The 24,096-nt window shown below is 41.4% G+C and overlaps 1 protein-coding gene across 1 annotated transcript in view; it reads right to left on the reverse strand.

The window, feature by feature from the left end:
* Window positions 1-3,178: 3,178 nt before the first annotated feature.
* Window positions 3,179-24,096, reverse strand: part of MINDY4 (MINDY lysine 48 deubiquitinase 4) — an 81,127-nt gene continuing 60,209 nt past the window's right edge. The window contains 3 exon segments of the mRNA XM_036378743.2: window positions 3,179-4,323; window positions 10,001-10,073; window positions 14,350-14,530. Of these exon segments, the coding sequence (XP_036234636.1) occupies window positions 4,275-4,323; window positions 10,001-10,073; window positions 14,350-14,530 (303 nt within the window). The 3' untranslated portion in view covers window positions 3,179-4,274.

Consider the following 24,096-nt stretch of genomic DNA (forward strand, 5'->3'; position numbering starts at 1 on the left):
TGACATTTCTGAAAACACAAACTGAAGAGACAAATTTATCACAGGACAAACTTTGGAGAGGGTAAAGTTTTTGTCAACTACAACATAACTGTGCACACCCCACATATTGACAATGTGAAATTCAGAGCAGTTCCCTTCATAGTAAACTTACCCTTGGACAGGAAAATAAAGCAGAGTTACCAAAAGAATTGAAATTAATATTTTTTAGTGCATTATGTTATTGAAATCATACCCCAAATCATGTAGGCTCTCTGAAAAATTACTATTTTACTGCTTCAAAAGATTGTTGCAAGTATTTTCAGGAAAAAAACCAGTTTGGTTTTTTAGTGCAGCTCCCATCCAGCACCAGAAAAAATCCTGTCTTCTCCCAGTACTTCACTCTCAGCAACTGAATACTCAGAGCCCCTAAATCACATTTCCCTAATGGAAAACTTGGCTTCTGGTGGTGTCATTCTTCCAAGCTCTTCAGCTTTCCTTGATTACTGAAGTGACCATTTCCTGCCATTTCAAATTAGCCCATTAGATACATGGCAGACACCAACAAATCAAAATCTGCCCCAGGAAAGTGAAAAATTGAAAGCAAGAGACTCAAGCTGTCATTTTTAGTTTACCTGGGAACCAAACCCACAGTGACTGCAGGGATTCATTCATGGGATCAGCCATCATATCTTAAACATTTCCTAGATTTAACCAGAATAAGGACAGGCATGTAAAAAACAAACATCAGAAGGTCTATAAAACAGTGACATTTTACCCACAAACATAATTTTTTGCTCTTGCCATTATTTTTCCACTGAGCTGATGAGGCCCATGAAACATTCACAACTCAGTCTCCCAGATTAATTTCCACTAGCAAATCAATTATTAAAAAATAAGGGGGAAATCTGGGCTTTTGCCTGACCATTGCTTTAAATGTTTTCTTTGTATGAGACACTCTGTACAAGACAAAGCTAAATAAACATTTTGTAAAAAGGTGCTAGGTATGACACCCTGCCAAAATAGTAACTCTGCTTCCATATTCATCTCCATAATCCATGTTTGTTATTAGTTAAGGGGTCAATTTTCAGCACAGGATGCACTTTTTTATTCCACAGAAGAGAGAATGAAATGAAGACACCATGCAGACCTAAGTGCCAACATCACTGGTGCCTTTTAAAGCTCAATTATCAAATGATCACTGCTTTGTTCAGCTCAGGAAGTCACATTATTTGGGAAATTAAAAAAAAAAAACAAAAGAGAAACAAGGAAGAGGAATATATAATTTAAAAAATTGGATGCCTGTTGTGCACAGGATGTATTTTTACACATTTTTCACTGCCACACAACATTTTGCATTGCCTACTGTGATTGACACAAAAAGCTCAAAAAGTCATGTCTTAAGGGAAATAATTTCTGGTGCTTTACGTTGAATAAAAATATGCAAACCTTGATGCAGGCAGCGACCAGGCAATGCTCTGGCATTGCTTTTTGGGAGTATTTAGGTTTAAATGAATGTTCTGGCTGTAGATTCCTTCCAGGAGCAAGGCTGGTGCAAGGAGCTCAGCAGTGCTGAGGTGCCCTGCCCAGCTGGGGCTTGGGGAGGTGGTTCAGGTTCACTTTTTCCTTCTTTGGGAGTGAGGGCCTGGGTGAATCTGGAGTTAATTCACTGTCAGGTGGTTAATGGACTTAGCAAACAAATATACAAGGACACAATGACAGATAATAGGTAAGGAAAATCTGTTTTAACAAAAAATATTCTCCATAACCAGTGGTGAAGGAGCCTCAACGTTCTTTGAAGTCTGTTTTAGACAGAGGGACAGAGTTCAGGGCCTCTCCTCATCTTTGTTTGCTCTCCACAAGAACCCAAAAACCACATTTTCCAAACACATTTTCTTTCTCATACCCTAAAAATCTTTACATCTTCATGGGTGTGATGCACTGGACAAGACAATCCTCTTGGGATCCCTTTGTAGGAGCAATTCTCTCATCCTAAAACAGAACTCCACCACACCCTGGCAATCTCCCCTCCTCTGGACAGAGAACAGATCCCCTGAACACCTCTGCACTGCAGACATCCAGATTTCAGCCAGATCAAATCTGCCTGTCCCACAGCAGCTCCTCCTGCCCCAGAGCAGCCCTTATCTCTGCCTTATCTCCAACCTGACACAGTTTAAGGCCTTGAAATAAATGGTGTGGGTTTACTAGGCTGGAAAAACCAGAAAGGAATTTTTTTGGTTCCAAAAATCTTCCAGCATTTGTCCTCTCCACATCTCCACATTCTGTCCAAATGCACCCCTCAAAATTTTATATTATGGACGTCCTGTGAGGCAGGTGGGAAAATCAAACTGTATTTGTTTCATGAAACTAAGTGTGGATTATAGAATATAGAAATTTCCAAGAAGTGAAAAAAGGTTTTACATCTGGGATCTTTGGCTGTTTGGGACTTGCCATGAACACTGAAGCTCAGGCTGAGGTATCTTAAAGACATTATTGAATCCAGCTGCAGCTGACAGCACACACATCCCCAAATACACAGGGATGGCAGAGGCAGCAGTCAGGAATGAGCATGAATCTGGTGCTGAATCTCTTTGGCAGATCTGGATCTCCCAAAGTTTTAAGTTCATCTGTGTGATCTACACCAAACAGATTTTATTACGCTGAAATGAATAAAATTAAAACAACTGCAACCCATAACTGCATATAATGGCTTTAAACTGAAAGAGGGCAGGTTTAGACTGGATATTAGGAAGAAATTCTTCCCTGGCACAGGTTCCCAGAGCAGCTGTGGCTGCCCCTGGATCCCTGGCAGTGTCCAAGGCCAGGCTGGACAGGGCTTGGAGCAGCCTGGGACAGTGGAAGGTGTTCCTGCTCATGGCAGGGGGGGTGGAACAAGAGGATTTCTAATTTCCCTTCCCACCCAAACCATTCTGTGACAGTTTGATGTGAATGAGAAGCAAAGGGGGAGGCAGATCTTCCAAAGGCCATCTCAACCTTTCTGGCACTCCTTTGTAACTTATATTCAGGTTGGTTTTCAAATCAAACTCCAGTGCTAATTCCCTGAGATCTCCATTTGCACAGTCAGTTTGCACCCTACACCCAGAACAACATTGAATTTTTGTCTGGAAATTGATTTTCCACCCATTTTTCAGGACCCAGAGGAGTTTCCACACTGACTAGGAAGAAGGTGCTACAATAAGCATCAGGAAGTAAAAGTCCTTTATTGAACTCTCATGAAATATTCACTCTCAAGAGAGGAATACCTCTAGAAACACCCTTTACCTGCCTTTTTCCCTGAGGCATTTTTTTCCCAACCTTTTGCACAGTAACTTGCCCCAATTTTGGTAAAGTGTTGCTAAAGCAGAATTAATCAGAGTACAAACTGTGGCTTCAGTACCTCAGTATCCATCTCCACAGTACCTCATTCCAGCACATGCATTTTATTTAACCATGGAAACTGGTACTTATAGGCACCATTTGAATTTCAAAACTAACAAATCTCCTGTTTCCTTGTAGTTATGGAGAAGCAAAACCCCAGCTCTGATCTGCCACCTGGGTGTGAATAAACCCTTGTGTAGAAATAAGGGCATCAATGTAAAGACACTGATACAGCTGCCTCTTACCAGAAAGAAAAATGAGCTATATCAGCATGAGGCACTGTTACACACCAGCTGCACCTAGGAACTACCAATGGGATTATTTTGGTAAAACACAACCACAATCCTTACTGCAAATTTATGACACAACAAGAACTTGGTATAGGCCAGGCTTTCCCCAAAAAAAGCCCAGATGGTCACCAGCCTATTTAGGCTTGCTAACACCAGGTAACTAGGTGGATATATGTTCCTTGGATGATGTTTTATAGTGGCACTGCAGCTTTTTCAAGGAAGAACAAGGCAGGACAGAGAAGGCTGTAAAGTGAGAGAAATCTGAGTTCAGCATCTCCCATCAGATGCTTCCAAACAATTGCAGGATACAGAGTGGATCCAGCAGGAGACCTCAAGGGGACGTTGATGACTTCAGAGCTTCATCTGTAACCTTGATTTGGTGGTGGGAACCCAGCCTGCCCTCAGGAGCTTTATGCTGAGGGCAGTGACAAGGAATTTACGTCAGTGTTGTTTATATTAAAAGCAAAATATCTGAAGCACGAGGTGACTGAGGTGAAACTCTGCCAGCCTGCAAACCTTGTCGTTCTTCCTCATCTCCCACTGCCCTATTTCCTGTATTGGTGGGAATAGGAATGTGCTCATTCAGTCATTTCCTTTTGGTCTTCCCAAATAAAGAGCAGCTCAGATCAGTCACAAGATGGGTTCTGTGCCGTTCCAGTCGATGACAGCTCCTTGCCACCTAGAAATGAAATCATTCACACCCATCAGTTCATCACCTGAAAGGCCAACCCACACCCCTGATCCACCCAAGGAAGCTTGGAGAGATTGGGATGGGCTTGTTTGGGGTGACTAATCCCATCCCAAAGGGAATGCAGCAGAAGTGAGGGAATTGTACCCTGATTTTAGGTGCCAAGGTTGGATGTCTCTGTCCTGACCCTTCCTCCGGCCTCTCTGGGCAAGAGAGCAGCAGCTGATTCACAACAGAGACCTTCATGTTGGACCGAATAATTAGGTAACTAATCCCATCCAAAAGGGAATGCAGCAGAAGTGAGGGAATTTTACCCCCTGATTTTAGGTGCTAATGTTGGATGTCTCTGTCCTGACCCTTCCTCCAGCCTCTCTGGGCAACACAGCAGCAGCTGATTCACAACAGAGACCTTCATGTTGGACAGAATAATTAGGGAATGCCCAAGATGGCTACAAGAATTAACCCTAAATAAATATTAACCCAAAATACTCACTCTCAGCTGTCAGTAGGCAATTTGCTTATTTTGTTATTTCTGTTTAGCTCTGATTAGGAACTCTGTGACTCTGAGATCCTGTGCCTGGATCACTTCACTGAGCACCGACCTTTGCTCCTGACCTTGGCTCCTCCAAGCACTCCATGGCTCACTTTAATGGTGATGTTTTGCTTTTCCTGTGCTGAGGTTCTGCTTTTCTCTGCCCTTATTCCTCCTTCAGCATGACCCTGAAGATGGACACTGAGAACAGAATGATTCTGGAACTTTCCACCTTTCTCATTCCTGGCTCTGCACTGGCTGCCACAGCTCAGCTGCCCACCTCAGCAATGTGACTGAATGCAAAGGGGGCATCAATCTTCAATCTGCCACTAAATGTGTCTTCAAACCATGGCAAAAGACAGAGATCTGCCCCAAAACCCGGTGAAAGCGGGATGGTGCTCTGCAGTCACCTCCCTGAAGTGAGTCAGCTCACCATGCTCCATGGCATGGATTCACCCTTGCCTGTGGCTTTTCTCATCTGCAAGGTCATGGTCCCCATTTTCTGGGAACTAAACTGCTGCATTCCCAGTGCTGAGTATTTATATTTGTTCTGAAAATCTGTCTCAGAGTAGTAAGGCATTGGTGAGGGGGTGGAGGGAGCAGTGAGCTGCCAGTGCCACATTCTTTCTGTCACCGAGGACAGGATGTGTCAGCAAGAGTATGGCAGCTCAGTCCTTGAGCTAAGCAAGCCAATTAAGTGTAAAACAAAACCAAAAGCTGAATTCTTGCAGTCTTCAGGGCAATGTCTCAAAGGAAGTGACCATCTGAGGGCTGTTGTGAAATTTTTTCCTTCTGTTTTTTACTTCGCTGAGAAAATTCAAATTGAGAATTGCAGAAAGATTGCCTCCATCCCAGGAATACAGAACAGGAATACACAGCAGAGATGCCCCACATCTTAACTAAAAGCAGAATTTGTTTCATCTGGGGTTATTCAACCTAAATCTGGTATTTGCCAGAGGTGAGAGCTGTCCCTGTCAGACTTCAATGTCACCCTTAAACAACCAAATGGAAAAAACAACTGCCACCTTCTGTCCCCATTGGGTTTGTCAGGTGATGCCATCAAATTATCCCTTATCTTTGAGTACAATCTTCCCAAGGTGCAATTTTCTATCTCACCAGGGTGATAAAAGCTTTGAGAGGGATCCACAGAGACCAAAAAACCCCAAATGAGCCTGCACTGTGCCCTGTGGGATTGTTCACCTTGCTGACACCATTTCTTTACTTTTTAGTAAGAGTTTTTAATCACTGTGCAGTGAGGAATTGGCTTTTATTAAAATTGGCTTTCCATAAAGAGCTTAAACAGAGCAGAATTTTTGAAGCAGGACTGAAGGTTATTTTCAGAACAAGCCTCATCTCCTGGGTTTATTTTCAAACCATTTTTTAGACCAAAAAAAGCTGCCTTTGGCTGTTTGCTTCTATGAGACAGGTCCAAAACGTTTTTCCCCCTCTTACATCTGCATAAGAAAAGGTGTCAAAGAGTGAGGAATCTCACTCACAGATGCTGAAAAAGTCTTTTATTTCCAAACAGATAGAAAATTTCCTGGACAATGCAGGTGATCACTTCCCCAAACTATCCTGCCGCAGTGTAATTGCAATGTGAGGCATTTTCTAGCTGCTGATTCAATTATAATTTATCAGATTAGCAAAAGGAAAACTACATTTGACCCACCTGCCTCGAGTACAACCTCACCCAAGGGTCATGCAGTTAACGGGAACTGAAGAGGAACAGGTCAGGCCCTGAACAATGCTCAGTCTGGAATAGCACTCAGTGAGCATCTCCTGTGCTGACAATTTGGTATTGTTCAGGAGCACATCAATAATTCAGGATGAAATGCCCAGGCTCTGCTCTTCTCTCATCCAGCAAATCCCCTTTGGGTGTTTCAGTTCACAGCCAGCAGGTGAAATCATGGATCCCACAGCCTCACTACCACAGAGGGTTAATGAAAAACCCTGCTAAATTCAGGTTCTAAGAGCAGAGGAGAGTTTGGTCCCCCTCAGGCTGAGCTAACAGATGTTATTTCCTCCAGTGCTGAGGATCAGCACTGTGATATGAGAGTATTCCTCAGGGAAGAACGGGATAAGTTGTCTGCACGGCATCTACAAAACAAAACAGGGATGCACATTCCAGACATCCCTGGGCAGAATCCACTGCTGCCACAGATGTCTGGGGCTGAGAGCCACAAGAAAAGCACTTTTACTTCTCCTTTCTTTGGGGACCACCAGGTTACACTGGTACCTGATGGTGACTGGTCATGCCAGAGGCAGCCAAAGGGGTCCCTGCTCTAAACTCAGAACTGAACTCTGCTGCTGTTTTACACAACAGGGACTGAAAACAGGGGCCTCCTCCTCCTCCTGCAGAAGCAAAACAACGCTTCTTTTCTGATAATAATAATAATAATAATAATAATAATAATAATAATATTAATAATAATTATTATTATTATTATTATTATTATTATTATTATTATTATTATTATTATTATTATTGTTGTTGTTGTTGTTGTTGTTGTTGTTGTTGTTGCTGCTGCAAAAGCATTAATATTATTTTCATTACTAAAAACTAAATGCCGCAAGAAAAGCACTTTTCCTTGTCCTTTTTTTGGGGACCACCAGGTTACACTGGTACCTGATGGTGACTGGTCATGCCAGAGGCAGCCAAAGGGGTCCCTGCTCTAAACTCAGAACTGAACTCTGCTGATGTTTTACACAACAGGGACTGAAAGCAGGAGCCTCCTCCTCCTCCTGCAGAAGCAAAACAACGCTTCTTTTCTGATAATAATAATAATAATTATTATTATTATTATTATTGTTGTTGTTGTTGTTGTTGTTGTTGTTGCTGCTGCTGCTGCAAAAGCATTAATATTATTTTCATTACTAAAAACTAAATGCCACAAGAAAAGCACTTTTCCTTGTCCTTTTTTTGGGGACCACCAGGTTACACTGGTACCTGATGGTGACTGGTCATGCCAGAGGCAGCCAAAGGGGTCCCTGCTCTAAACTCAGAACTGAACTCTGCTGATGTTTTACACAACAGGGGCTGAAAACAGGGGCCTCCTCCTCCTCCTCCTGTAGAGGCAAAATAACCCTTCTCTTCTTCTTCTTCTTCTTCTTCTTCTTCTTCTTCTTCTTCTTCTTCTTCTTCTTCTTCTGATATTATTATTATTATTATTATTACTATTATTACTATCTAAATGCAAAACCAGTCTATTACCAGTGCAGTTTTTCCCTTTAAGAGAGGGTAAGAGAACAAAGATCAGGCAGATATAAGGCACAGAACTCAGTATGCTACAGGATGGTGGTGCTCAGGTATTGGGGTAAGCAATGGGCTTAATTAAATTAATTTAATTAATAAATTTAATTTAATCCATTGTCATGGATTAAACAGAACTGAGGCATGTGAATAGAAGCAAAACTCTAAATTAAGACTAAAACCAATTAATGATAGCTTATTGTCTCAGCTCTGATTGTCCAGACTGTGGAATTCTCCACTCTGCCTGAGAAATTATCCTGCATTTTTTGAAGAGAGAAGTCTTCATCATGAATTCTTCATCAAAATAAATAAGAGCTCTTTGCTTTATTAGAAAAATAGTTTAGAGGAGTTTTCCACAGTTGTATCATTTAAAAAATCAATTTTTTAATCCCCTAAATTGCTAAAAATTTGGTTATTTGGGTTGGTTCTTACTTTTACTTATATGGTGTTCTGTAGTTGGAAGAAAAAGTTCTTAAAAAAAACAGGAAAAAAATTTAACATGAAAAACCTCTTGCAGCAAGGCCACGCTTAGATAAATACCTTCAAAGCAAAAGGAGCACACTGAAAACAAGGAGCCAGCCTGCTCAGGGTAAATCAGACTGAGAATGCTACAAACAAAATAAATTGACACTGGAATTTGCTGGTAATTTACCTCTCAAGCAGATGAAAGTAGGGAACTTCAAATAAACAAACAGCAGCAGCACCACCACCACTGTGTAATTCTGACACAATGCCAGGAGTGGAAGATATACTAAGACTTTAAGTAGTTGCATGCATTATTCTCCCTGTGGGGCTTTCTGAGGTTATACACTATTTATTTTAGTTTGCAGTCATGCTGATGTGTCACTGGAAATGAGGAATCAATAAAATCTGTATGTGCAGGAAGGCTGGACTGATGTCACAGCTGTCACCTTGCAGGATGCCTCTTCTACCTTTCAGTGATTTTCTGATCAACACACTGGCAGCCACTGTTCTTATTTATTTATTTGCTGCCTTTTTTTGGGTTTTTTTTGCAGAGCAAATTGTAGCAAGGACAGGAGAGAAACTGCAAGAGAAACCTGAAGCTCCCTGGCTGGCTGATTTAACAAATGTTATGGTCTCTGACAAAGAGGCTTTCACTTCTTGCTCCAGAGATATTCAGATAATAACTTCCAAAGCCGTGCTGGAGTTGATATAAAGCTGAATTTTCTGCCCAGTTAAATTTCTCCATTTTGCTTCTTTCATGTCTCACTGAGCTGAAAATGTTCCCATTAACTTCAGTATGATTTGGATGAATTGCTTATATAGGCCTCCAAATGGCCATGAAAATCCCAACATGAGAGGAATTATCCCTGTCTGTAAGGAGAGAACAGGAGCTAAGGGCTGTCAGGAATGACTGCACAAAACCTGACAAACCCTGTGCTCTCCACAGAAAACTGAGACTCTTCAATGGGCCTTCATGCATTGAAAATAACACCCAGGTCCCCCTTTTGTTTTTCAGAAAAGACTGATGAAAATGGAATGAATTGTCTCCTTTTCTCATTATAACTCTGCAATCAAGCACTTTTGGGAATTAGATTTATATTAGATTTAGATTTAGATTTAGATTTAGATTTCGTTGCAACCAAGCTGTGCTCTCAGACTGAATTTGGCTCAGTCAGTTCTTGGTGATGGAAGTGAAGGTTCCTCTAAGAATGAACACCTTGGACAGTTCAATGTTAATTACAATAGCACACAATTAAATGTGTAAAATATATTAACACAGCCTGGCCCATTCAGATCCTTTCTGATTTTTAAGCATTAATTTTTCAGCTTTACTTGCTGAATTTTTTTTTTGAGATTCCTCACATATTTTACTTGTGTCAACAATTGAATGTATCTGTATGAAAAACTGGAATTTCACTTACTTTGTCCTAATACAGTGCTCAAGTGGAGGAGTAAGATCGTTTTCTTTATTTTCAGGGCACACCTGAGTTGTATCTGCAGAGACAAAACAGACATTGTTAGTGCCTGGGGAACATTTTCTTCCTACAGAACCCCACAGAAAAGACCTCTCAGATGGTTTGAGTACAACCTCTGCCACATCCACCACTGACCACTGAGCCAGGTTAGGTTTCAAGGAAAAACCACAGATCAGAAAATGAAATCATGTGCTGCAGGGCTGTCATGAGGCCTTTATTTTGCAATTGATGTTGTAATTACTGAGTAATTTTGTTACTCAAATGCTGAAGACAGTAATGGTGCTACACTTGAACATGAAACCCCGAGTCCAGTTTGAACTGGGTTAGGACCATTCCACCCTGGAAAAGAAGATTTTCCCTTTACTGCTCAGCAAGCAATGCACAGACAGGAGAAGAAGATGCTGTGTGGAACACTGCTGGGGAAGATGAAACAGGGAAGCCTTATAAATATGATTGCCTGGCAAAAGATTTTGAAAATATAGAAACTATAAGCGAGATTGAAATGAAATCAAACTTTGAGATCCCTCAGTTACTGAACAACAGGAAAACAATGGTGTGGCCAGCTGAAGGTGATCCCCTTTTGATGAAACAACACCCTCTGCTTGCAGACAGGCCCAAGGGTCAGAGCAGACCCTGCCAGCTTGGCAGAAGGGGCCCAAAGAGGAGTTTTTAGGGTTTAAAATGTAACACAGCATGGTAATGTAATGATTCTTACAGGCTGTATGTAAATGCTACAGGATTTTTATCTTGAATTAGATTGGTTAGTGAGAATTAGAATATTCAGCACAGAAGAAGATTTATGGTATTGTAACAGGAACCTCATTCTCTTACCCTCTTTTACTCTCTCTTTCATCCTCTCTTTTACTCTCTAATCCTCTTTACCACATTCTTGCCTTCTCTCTCTTTACCACTCTCTTTACTTCTCTTGGGCCCTGCTCTGAGCTGTGTCTGGCAGCTTCCAGCAGGGCCCTGCACCCAGGCCCTTTGCAATAAACCCCAAGTTCCAAGCCCTGGCTTCAGAGATCTCTCATCTCCATCCATCCCCACCATCCTAACCCCCCATGGCTCCTACAGAACTCCAGGGAGCCTCCCCAGGCCGTGAGCATTCCTTGGGGGCAGAGAGGCCATCACAGCGCTCTGGGGAAAACAGAGAGGTCACTGTCTGAGCCACGGCATCTGTCACCAGTGAAAGTAGAGCTGAACTTCCCAGGGACAAAACATCCTGCCACCAGCTTGGATGTCAGTCTGCTCAGCTGTTTCCTGTTTTGGAGTCAGACATTTCAACTGCAGCAGACCAAGGGTTGGTTTTTTGGTTTTTTTTTCCTTTCTCTTTTTCTGTCTGTCGCCCAGCCAATGGAGCACGATGCCAAGGCAGGGTGCAGGATTTGGGTCTGCTTCAGTGAGACTGATGGAGACAGGATGGGAGGGCATTGTCCTGGCCATTCAGAGCTGCCAGTCTCAGATCTAGCTGGCTCTCTCATGTCACAGAGAGGACCTGGCTCTCCCTTGTGTGTTGATCTGATGGGTACAAACGCATGCAGAAAACTCTGGATGACTGCAAGGTCGGAGCAGAGAGGGAAACGGACAATATTTAAAAGTACGTGAAGTACTGGTGGTTTTCCTCTAGATCATCAGGAACTTAGAGGCACACAGGAATCTTTTAAGTTTAAAAGAGCCTTTTTTAATCATAATTTTGAAGAGTTTCTAACATACAATTTTAGAATAATAAAAGTTGAAACTTCGAAGATCATCAAGTCTAACCATAGATCCAGCACCACCACCATGTTCACTATTAAACCATGTCCTCAAGTGCCAAAACTACAGGTTTTTTTGAACACTTCCAGGAATGGTAACTCCACCACTTCCCTGGGCAACCTGTTCCAGTTCTTGACAGCCCCTTGTGTGAAGAAATTTTTCTCTAAACCTCTCCAGGTGCAACCTAAGCCACTGTCCTGACCATAGCCCTGGTAGCAGGACAGGCACTTGGGGTGGCTGCTTTTCCCCCTCATGGCCAACTTTTATGAATTTTGTCATTTTTAGACTTGAATTCTTCCAATCAAAAGGTTTGAATGGAGTGTTTCCATTCAAAGAAAAAGGAAAAAAATATAAAGGTGTATCTAAGAGTAAAAGAAAAGGAATATTTATATTCTACCCTTAATTACTGAGAAACTGAGTGCCAGCACTGTTACAGCTCTTCTCTGCCTATCTAAAATTTCTACCCCAATGGAAAGATTTATTATTATTTTCCTCTCTTTATGATGGTATGTTGATATCATTAACCTGCTTTTATGAAGGAACTTTATGTTTCTTGTCTACATTTTGGCAAATGGTTAAGTATGAGAGCAGAGCAAATTCTCAATATAAAGTAGCAATTGCTGCTACTCCCAAAATATAATTCTACTCTTCTGTCTTTTTTGCCTTTCTTGTCCAGTGCAATTTCTTTAATATTTCCTGAAATGTGACCTTGATGGTAATTTTACCTAATTATAATCAAGATTCCCATTTTAAGGAATCCAACTTTTTGCTCAAATAAAGCAAAAACATCTCCTGCTGCTGGGAGATGTCCCTGGGGCAGCACACAGCTCCTCATGCTGCATCTCCAGGTGATGCTGCCTAAAAATCACCCATTGCTGGGATTTCCACAAGAGAAATTCCAGCAATATTTAGCATTCTGATATTTCCATCTGCTCCTGTGTGCTGGGTTTAGATGTTTGGCCAGTGTTGCCTTTTTGGATGTAAAGTAATTACAGTTTTCTCCAGACCTAGCAAGGGATTACCGCACAGACAGAACCAGGGCAGCGTTTTTGTGGAATGATGAAAGTATTTGCATTTTTACTGCCTTTTGCAGAATTTCACAGATAACAAAGAATTTACTGGGACACAGCCCTGGAAGGGGCTATGGCCACAATAAAGAGATATCTACAACTCCATGCACATTTTGGCTTTGAGGAGAAACACAAAGGAATGCCATGACAGGTTGGACAGCAAAGGGAAAAATTTATATATGCTCTGGGGAATTTCTCATCCAGGGATCTTAGAGGGCTTGGCAGCTCATGATTTTGGAAACATTCTTGGTGATGGAAAGACACATTAGGATACCTGTTTTGGGTCAGATGTTATGTGGTACAACACAATAGAAAAAATGTGTCTCTAGTCCTGTGCTGAGCTGTATCATCCATGTCACTTTTGTCTGGGATGTGGGAACCAGCTGGCAACCACAGTCCTGTGAAAATTGATTGTTTTTGGAGCTAATATATCATGTGACCCCTGCAGTAGAATGACAGGGATTTTCTTTAAAGTAAGAGGATAAATAACAGGCAGAAAGATGATTGAACTCACTACCAAATGTCATGAGGGGCTCAAACTCCCAGAACTCCCAGCACAGAAACAACTTTGCCACATGGACTCAAGCAGAACATACAACACCCAGCCTGTAACATACAACACCCAGCCTGTGCAAAAACCTGGATGTTGATGCAAATAAGGAACAGAGACAACTTGTTTCTAAAGAGCAGACTGCAGTAGAGTGGCTCCTTAAGATTGAGAAGGAATTTGGTTATCAAAGAATCACAGGCAAGATTGTATAAATGTACCAAAGGAAAGAAAACAAAAGGTGAGTAGGATATTATTAGCAAACAGGGATTTAGTGGTGGAGAATGTATTGAAGTAGGTGCTTTCTAAGGATCAGAATACTCATCCAAATGCCTTCCAGTTGAAGAAGTATTTACTGTAAAAGCAGCTGTGTAATTTGGCACGGCCTCCTGAAAGAAGGAGTGTAACAAGTTGGAAGATCTTTTGCAGGCTTGTGCTTCCAGGCAGGTAAGAGACTAAACTTTTTTAGTAGAGTACTGGCATCTTCTTGCCTTGGAGGCAAGAATTTCATGTTTCCTCACCCTCTCTGCTCATTTTCTTACAGGCATATAGGGTGAGGAACTGGAGACCTGCACTTTCTACTACAGTGAGATGACGTGAAGGAGAATGGGAGTAGAGAAATATATTTTGTAATCCTGGGAGTATGAATAAGCCAGAGATCACAACCTTTTCCTTGGGAATCAGTACCACTGGAATTTTTTTCCCAGTGTGTATAAAGTGACACATGCTCAGTGTTAACCCTTCCAAGAGCTTATCCTCAAAACTTCTCTGCGAAATGCAATTAATCACCAAAACTAATTATGGAAATAAGGCAACAGCACACAAATTAACGCTCACTGCCTGCAACCATCACTGTTTGTATTACTGGATCCTCCTTTCTGCCCCCCCAGAGGTGAAATGCAGATTCAGGGAGCTGCTCATACCCACTGTCAAGCGAATCTCTTCATCCTGGTTGGCCAAGCCATCGTAGTAATAGAGATCAAACCTCCGTCCCGTTTTCCAGTCACTGAGTAAATCCTTCTCCAAACAGAAAAGCACACTGAAGTGGCTTTCACTGCAGACCAGCCAAATTGGGTACTTGGGGGTCTTCAAGTAACAACCAACCTAGAAGGAAAATACAAAATAGCAGAACGTCACTGGGTTTGGCGGGAGAAACAAGTCATTGTGGAAAACATAAAATTTGGAAGATCATTTATTTATTCTAGCCTACAGACACTAATGAAGGCTCATTAGAGACTGTTGATGAAGCAGACCGGTACAGCTCTGGTAAATCATGGAGCATTATAAAGGAAGTATTAGGCCTAGAGTTGTGGCAAGTAATGAAATGCAGTTGTAGTGCTCTTACAGCTCAAAGATCAGATCCCAGAAGAGCTGAACCAAAGGGAAATATGTCCTCTGCAAAAGCTGTAAAACCACAGGAATACAACATTGGATCAATGGGAGGCTGTGCTGTCATTCAACAGTGACTGGAAACCAGGTAAGAGACTCGCAGGATCTCAAATGCCCTGAGACATCCCTGCCTGGGCAACTCAACTGAGCCCAAAATCTTGTGTTGAGTAAAGAAAGCAATGTATTCCCTTCACTTTATCACCTCCTAGTTCACAGGAGGTGATACAAAATACAAAACATGCATTTTCAGCTATAGAAGAAAGCAATAACAGAAGCATTTGTTTTGCTTCGTTATTCTTAAAAATGAAACATGCTCATGGGAAAAGAAAACTTCCACCTAAGTCTTTTCTAAGCCTTTGTCCTTCTTCTGAAAGTGTATTTAAAAATAATCTGAATATTCTCTAAGAAAGTCCACAAAAGCTTTCATAATAATTTATAGATGTTTTAAACTAGAATACTGAAGAGATTTAATCTGTAAGGGATGGAGGAAGAGGATACCAGCAGCACTGCAGCTGGGTTTTGTACCTTTGAGAAATTGCTTAGGGAAACTGAAATCTGAAATTAAACATTTTGCTTTCAGTGAAATCATTTTGCTTTCAGTCATTTTGCTTTTCATTGAAAAAGCCCTAGTGGAAACTGAGGAAATTTAACAGAAAAATTTTCATACGTGATTTCTAGATATAGATCTGTGGAAGCAGCTCCTCAGTTCTTCACCCTGGGTACAGGGGCAAATGGGAAAAACCAAAAGGCAGAAGCCAACATTAATTCTGTTGTAATAAAAACTGAGTGATAAGTTTGTGTTTTCATCTTGATGGACATTTAGAATTTATATCAGAAGTGTTACAAGTGCAAATTCAGCTGCCTTCCGCAACAAGAATTTCTTCTGATGTTAGATAAGTCTCCAGCTAATTAGGTAACTGTTCCCTGACTCATTACTTTGCTAATATCTATTTAAAACAGCCTTTTATACAACAGTTTTGCTTTTCATGTGAATTCTTGGCTTAGAAGTAAAGAATTTTTACAAGCTTCCAATAACACTCGTAACAGGAGTTATCAAGAAAGAAAATACACAGTTTCAACAAAAGATGGCAAATTAGAGGGACACAGATGAAAAGATTCAGTCTCACAAACATGCATATTTTAATATGCAGATAAGTCAAAGCCAAAAAGAACAGCCAGTCTCCTCCTAAAAATGTGTTCTTCCTACGTTTGTCTGCAAAAGCAACTTCCCAGCTTCATCAAACAACATTTGACAAAGATTAGAGAGATGCAGAACTTTCAAAGCCACGTCCACTCCAGCTCTCATTCCCATGAACCATCCCCCTGAAGCCAGGACAAACTGTTCAGATGATTGAGGGCTGCAGGAACATTCTCCAAAAATGTGCAGTTTTCAATTACAATCTTTGCAGAAAGCAGCAAGGGCATGAACTTTGAGACGACTCAGAGAGTCTAAAAATATTGTAGCTCAAATCCTCCTCTCCCAGAAGAAGGGAGAAGTCTTTGTTTTGGTCACATCCATTTAACCAGCTGAGGATTAGCTGCTGCCTTTGACACCAAGATGCAGAACATATTTTGTACAAAATATAATGTGGTTCCATGCTGATGACAAGGTAGGGACAACCCTCACTGTGAGGATTCCTTTGGCTGCTTCTTCAAGCATCAGTTGTGGTGTGGAACAGAATCACTGAGTCATTTGGGTTGGAAAAGACCTCCAGGAGCATCGAGCCCAGCCTCAGACTGAAGATCACCTCAACAACCAGAGCAGAGCACTGAGTGCCACATCCAGTGGCTTCTTCAATACTCCCAGGAATGAGAACTCCACCACCTCTCTGGGCAGCCCATTCCAACATCTGACCACACTTCCAGTGAAGGAATTCCTGCTGATGTCCTGCCTGACCCTCCCCTGCTACAGCTTGAGGCCGTTTCCTCTTGTCCTGTCACTTGTGGCCTGGGAGAAGAGGCTGAGCCTCCCCACACCTCCCCACACCTCCTGTCAGGAGTTTGGAGGGCAATAAGGTCATCCCTGAGCCTCCTTTTCTCCAGGCTCACCACCCCAAGCTCCCTCAGTAGCTCCTCACAGACTCCAGACCCTTCCCATACACAGAATTATGGCCTCATTTCTCTGCTCCAGCTGGTGAGGCCTGAGTGATTCCTCAGCTGCCTGACCAGCCTGCTTGGTGGCAGTAATACTGGATAAAACCTGGAATAAAACCTGGAATAAAACCTGGGAACAGGACAGGGAGGAACACCCAGTGTTCTGACTCCTCAGGAAACCCCTGAAACTCATCAGAGTGTCTGTGCCACCCAACAAGAGCCTGGCAGAGAACAGGCCTAACAGAGACCCCTTCTTCCCAGTGTCTTCCCTACATTTGTAGGGCTGAATTCCAAAGGCAAATCAGTGATATGTGACTTGCATCCTTTTTATGATTTTTTTTTAAATAAGAGCTCAGTAGCTGTGTTTTTATCACTATTCAAGTATTGGTTTTCCAGCAGGCTCATTGCTCATTTTCAGGCAAAAGGAAAATAAAAGGGGAATGAATGAGGTGTCCTTCCATGCTGCATTTATTCAATTCCTATGGAGACTTCCCTAACCCTGATCCTCTCCTTAAAAAGCCCTCAAGAATGCTCATAAATTTCAGGAACAACATTCTGATCTTTGGGAAACATCAACTTTTCAAAAGCAAGCACCTTCAAAGGGCTCATTCTCCATCTGATATCTCTGTGTATTCACACAATGGTGAAATTCAACCTATAGACAAGCATTTATTGCTGGAGAATTATCCCAACAGGTCTGCCAGAGTGAGTGGATGGTACCTCAACATTCTGCCCTAATTTGTTCCCTTGAACAAGGGCAACTTTTGCCATGTGTATTCAAAAAAAAACCAAAAAAAACCCAAAAAACAAGAGAATGTAATAGCAAAACCAAGCAGGATAACTGGATATGATCTGATGGTGTTTTTCTCGAGGAGTTTATCACTTAACATAATTTCCCCCCCCCTTGCTTGTGGGACTTTACTACTCATTTTCCAGTTATAATCAATCATTCCTTGCTTTATGTTTCTTTCCTGAATACAGCTGCTAGACATGTTTATTTGAGAAGCAATCACAGCATGTCATGGTTCCACAGAGGGCTGGGTTCTGCCAAACTGAGGAATTTCTGGTAGGATTGACAGGCAAAAAGATAATTACACCAAGCTTTCAGAGTTACAGGCAACAGCCCATTGTTTGTTCTGTCAGGGTTTTATTCCCCACAGCTGCAGTGACCTTTTCTGAGTGAATATTGAACAATGTTCCTGGGCTGTTCAGAGGGAAGTGTCAGTGGTGTAAAATCAAACACCTTTTCAGCAGCCCCTGGGGGAGCAGTGACCCCACTGACCCAGGGCACCCCTGAAACACCAGCTCAGCCACATAAATGCAGATAATTAAGGGACACCGTGAGGGTGAAGTTATTGCCATTGCCAGATACTCGATTTCAATCAGATTGAGGAAAATAAAATTAATGCTTATGAGATCCGACATTCAGAGTATGCACTATGCCAGGTGAAACAGAAATTGAAGAATTTTTAGCCATATGAAATAATAATAGCCATAAAAAATAAATTTAGCCATATAAAATAATAGCAGACACTACTGCTACACTGGAGCCTTAAGTAATTTCTCTGCAGCTTTGGATCCCTTTTCTTTTTTTTTTTCTTTTTTTTTTTTTTGTAGAAAAGGAAATCTTTCTGATAATGAACTGGGGAAAAAAAAAAAAAGGACATGACTGGAGAAGAACAGAAAGAGATGTGTGTTAAATCTTAGGATTCACAAAGCAAGTAAGAGACTCCTGGAAAGCACCGGCTTCTGATTAAAGTTCCCTTCTACTGCCATGGTGTAAAAAGCAGCAGATGTAAAAAGGAAAGGAGACCTCAGGGTGCCAGGCTTTATCCCTTTTCTTTATCCCTGTCCCAGTCAGCTGCTCTTCTGGAATGCCTCAAAAAATGAAGAAATTTTGAGGGAGATTCAGACCCTCCCTCAGATTTCAGCATTTTGCCATTTCCTCACTACACACAAAGTCTGTAGCCCACTTCAGGGAGTTACATCACTGCAATGACACAGACAGAGCAGGATTCAGCCCACAGAACACTTCTGCATTTATTTCTAGGCCCTCTAATGCAAGTTAGCCCTTGGGTTTGGCTGTAAAATCAAATAAGCAAGACGTGGGTACTGTCAGAAATTTAGACACTCCCATTCATCAGTGATGCTGGGAGTTGGCTGAACTCCTACCTGAAGAATTTTCATCCTAAAAAGCACCTGAAATGTGATGGGATAAATCCAGATCTGACACCAGCAGGGGGCTATTTACAAATCACGAACGGGACGGGACTGCTGGGAACGTGCCTTGAGCTGTTTTATTTTCCAGCATCACTCTCATTCCATGGTTATGACAATGGGAAGATGCCAGCAGCTCACATCCCAGGCAGCAGACAAAGAACTTAATGTTACAACTTTATAAGTTTTTTGACCAATCCCACAAAGCAAAAGCACATTGACAGTAGTTCCATCCAACCACTATAAGGACAGGTACCTTTGGTTAAACAATGCTTGCTTATTTCAAATACAATACCTGCTTGTGAGCCTTAAAACACAATGCACAGAGCTCCATTATTAAGCTTTAACCTTCCTAATATCTTGCTAGATAAACTTTTCTGTAGCTTAGAGAGTTATTCTAGACAAGTGTTAATACACAGACCATTGTTCTATTTGTCCTCACTTTTCTACAGTCTAAGTAATTTTTCTGCTGACCAATCTCATGGCTGCTGCTTAGCTCTAATCACAGTTCTGCTGTCTCTGGGGCCTGCCTTTTGCAGCTTTCCCAAATCACACTAATTTTGTGGGTTCCCACAATTCCCCCTCTCTGTTCACCTAAAAAGAAACTTTCATAATCGTGTAGTTTATTACTTGTGTTTCATAGCTTTACTATAATATTTCTGCTTATTACCTGCTTAAAGCATTTTCTTGCCTGTACTAAGCATTGCTATTATTACAACACAGCAATTTAAGTCTAGTCAGTTGAAAGGGCATAAATTAAGCCTGACAACAGTTACAAGTCACTGTTCAAAAAAGTCTTGTCGGTTCTAAGGTAAATTCCCACACAGATCCACATGCAGGTCTTTATAATCTAGAGAGACATGTGGGAAATATCTGACTGCTCATCTTCTGCTTTACCTGTTTGGAAAGCACACAGAGCTCTTCTAAACATGTGGGCTTTGTTATCCTTATTGTCCTAAATAGAACCTCTGTGATTCTGTTTCATTTGGAAGGATGTTGGCAGGGAAGCAATGCCAATACCCCAGCAGGAGTGACTGGCCTCTGGGAAAACAACTGGCCACAACTCAGAGGACAATGGGACTTCATGAAAGAAAATTTCAGTTCCAGGCTAGAAAGGGAGATGTAAAAACAAGGAATGAAGAACAGATTTTCTCAAAGACTTGGTCAGCCTTGTTTCAGTCAAATTTGAATGTACTCCCATGTTTTTGCCCACAGTGATGCTCACTAAAGTCTTACAGAAATAGCAGCTTCCTCTGCCGCACCTACAGGGCACAACATTTACCCCTATTCCTGACAAATAAATGGAAAATTGGAGCCAACCATCAGTTTCCATTTTGCACTTGTGTGTTTTTGTGGTTGGTTTCTCAAAGGAGGTGGTTAAAACCCTCTTTCCAAACTTTCCCCTCCACAACCCCACCAATGGCCTGGCTTGAATCCAGCCCATCTGATGGGGAAAAGGGATTTTTCAGGGGACACATTTCCCTGGGAAGGAGGTTATAGGAGGGCAAAAACACAGGTGAGGTGCCAGGAGACAGAGCATGTGTGCTGAATTTCATCATTCAGGCCTTGGCATAGCACAGAGTGGTTTCTTCAAAAGGACCAAAGATAATATTTCCCATCTGTGGAATTTTAATGAATAAATTCTGTTTGTTTCTGTTGCTTTGCTCCGTCTTTTTGAAAAGAAACAGGGAAAATGTGTGCAGCTTCTTTGTCAATGCCCTCCTCATTTTCAGAGAAGTAAAAACTGAAAAGCACCAGGTCCCTGGAAGTGCTGGGACAGTCAGGAATCAAGAGTGGGGTGAATTTGGGAGGTCAGACAAGAGGAGATTTTACTGACAGGACAGCTTAAAGCAGGAGAGAATTGGTGAAAACAAAGACAAATCAGAGGGAAGGCTCAAAAGAGACAAATAACTTTGAATATTTCCATTTCTTCACATATAACAGCACATACCTGAAGCAGTTTCAAAAAACATTTCAGAAGGATGGTGAAAATCATCAGCCAGCACCACACTGCCTTTAAAATGAGAGATTCAGACCTGTACTCATCCCAGTTCAGCCAGGAGCTCACTTTGACTTTTATTCACCCATTACCCCTCTGTGTAAAGTGGAAATGACACTTGCCACTCCTGCAAAGCACAGATCTGCTAATAGGAAATGGCATGTAAATGCTATTTATTATTGTCATTATCATCATTATTCATGTTAATTAGCACTGTGGTGTTTGTCACTTGGTTGTTAATATTATTAAAGAATTAGCAAGTCATGAATTATAATAATGATAATAATCTATTTAAATTTATTACCTGAGAATTAAGATTATTTTTCCTTTTTTTCACCGTTATTTAATGACCTGGCATGAACATGAGGAGCCTCTTCTTCCACCTCTTCCTACTTTTAACATCTCAAAACATTTTGAAAGAAAGAATTTCATCATTCTAAGTCTTTTCACCTGCAATTTTAATGTGGCATTTAGGCCAAAGGCTGTGACCCAAACACAGGGATTTTGTCACTCAGGAGTGCTAAAATTGATCCTGTGCCTCATCCCCTTCTCCAAGGTCTTGTCCCTGCTGAGAAACCACTCAGCTTCCCTGAGACTGAATTGTTGCATGCTGCAGCTCAGCAGACAGAGCAAACCCTCAACAATTTCATGTGGAAATGTTCCTATTGCTTGACATGCTCTAAATAAATCCCAGGAAACCTAAAAAATCTCAATTTGGGCCTTCTAAGTTAAATGTGTAAGATCACTTGGAGTTGATGTTGCTTAGCACAAAGAAAAGAAACCCCAAGATGTGTAACTTGTCTGCTGAATAGTAGCAGAATTGGACTTTTAGTTTTTTTTCCCCCCATTAAAATCCAAAATCTCACTGTGAAACTAAACATTTGCACATGAAACAGATGGAATGGTTCCATCTGTCATTGTGAAACAATTTTCAGCAAGTAATTACACTGCAAAACCTCCACAGAGTTTGGTGATATGTCAGGACCGAGAGTGATGACTGAACATGAACAACTGCAGCCAAATGACTCGGGGCACACGTTTTTCTCATCAGCAAAGATAACACAGGATCCACTGGAGGAGATGAATGGATGGGGAACAGAGGGATTCTCCAGCCTGGAAAAAAAGGGATGGATCATTTTCTTTGCATTTGCCACTGCTGGAGTTTGAGGGTTATTTCAAGTGCCCTCACAATATCTTGCAAGTCAGACGCCACGCCAAGGGAGCTGTGGATTACACACAAATGCTCCAGAAATTAGAAAAATAAGATAAAATGCTAGAAAAGTCTTCTTCCATGTGGATTCACTGCATCTAGCCTGGAGTCTTGAATATCCTAAATGTGTTGGTAAGTTGGAACAAGTCTAGAGCAGGGGAATAAAAACAAGCTTTGGACAGGATGTGCTGATAAAAAAGGGAGGCACTCTTACATCAGCTGCAAATGACCAGCGGATGGGGATCAATTGTTTAGGGGGCAGCTTGGATTATGAGTGAAATTATAATTAGAGGAAACTAAGTAAATGAAGAGTCTGATTTATTAATAGTATTTCCAAGCACAGGCTGTGTAGTAGATATGAAAATCTCCAAATTCACAACGACCTGCAAATCTTTATTTGCATTTATTCATGTTTTAGAGATGGATGACAAAAACTGTAAGATCACAGTTATATGCACTAAAATCAATGAAAAAATGGTCATCTCAACAAAAAGGCAGGAACTTCATGGATGCAGATTTTTAAAAGAAACCCTGCTATATAACAGGACACAAAAATATCCTGAGTTATCCCCTGAGAGATTGGCTGGATGTGACCTAAAGGGAGTTTTCTGACTCCAGTGTCTATGATTCACCATGTAGCACGCTCAGGATTTTCTTACTCCTGGAAATAAAAAATAAACCCGACCAAAAATGACAGTCCTGTTCCACGGCTGGCTTCAGTTACCAGCCTCAGAGCCACACTGTAATTGGATGCTGAGAGGAATAAAAGAGTCACTTTGAAAGACAAATTCTATTCTCAGTTCCACCTCTGCAAACTGCCACTGACATTTCTTTTTCCTGAACTGCTTTAAAGTTTATAACAGGAAGCAGAATCTGGCCCCTCACGCAGAAGCCACAGTGGAGACTCCCCAGTTTTGGGCCAAAATCCACCAGAATCTGACTTTTGTCCCAGTCCTAAGCAGACATTGCCTCTGAACTGAATGCAGAGAGCACCCAGATGTTCTTAATAAAATCCAGGACAATTTGCAGCAGATGCCCAACTAGTGCAGACTCTTAAAAATACAAAAAGGAAACTATGTCTACTGGAGTTTCTGTAACTGATTAAGTCACTGGCTTGGAAAAACAGATCCCTGCTCATGGGTCCAGCTCCCATGTAAGAGCCCAGCAGTGGAAAGAGATCCCCTCTACCATATAATTTGCAGAATAAGTGGAAAATGGTGCTGGAATCTCTGGGTAACTTATTTTATTTTTAGAGGGCAGGTGGGTAAGAAATAGCTCTTACCTGCCCTGACCTCATTTACCATTTTGCTACTCCCGAGTCATTTTCCTCACTGGAGAATGGAAAAAATGCTGGAGTGGTGCATAGCCATTTTTTGAGGGTTTAAATGCCACATTGTTTATAGAAAAGAAAAAGAAGTGTGAGCTAGACACAGAAGCTTATTTATTTTTAGTCCACTCTGTTCTGAACTAATCTGATTTGGGTACACTGATAAGATGCCTTGACTGAATTCAAGCCTTTTGTAATCCTGTGAATAATGTAAATGATTGTGTTAATTAAAAATAACAAAATTTGTAGTTTGCCAGTGGCAGGAGGATGTAGCTGACTTCAGCCACATGGGAAGGAGTTAAAATCAAGCTTTGTTTTGTCACACATTTATATCAGATCAGTAAAAACACATCCTTTGGTAATCACTTCAAACTTTTAGAGGGGTGCTGCTGCTGCAAATGCAGGTGGGACTGCTACAAGTATCTAACAAAAGC

The sequence above is a fragment of the Molothrus ater genome, chromosome 1 (assembly GCF_012460135.2).
Source record: "Molothrus ater isolate BHLD 08-10-18 breed brown headed cowbird chromosome 1, BPBGC_Mater_1.1, whole genome shotgun sequence".
Taxonomy (NCBI): Eukaryota; Metazoa; Chordata; class Aves; order Passeriformes; family Icteridae; genus Molothrus; species Molothrus ater.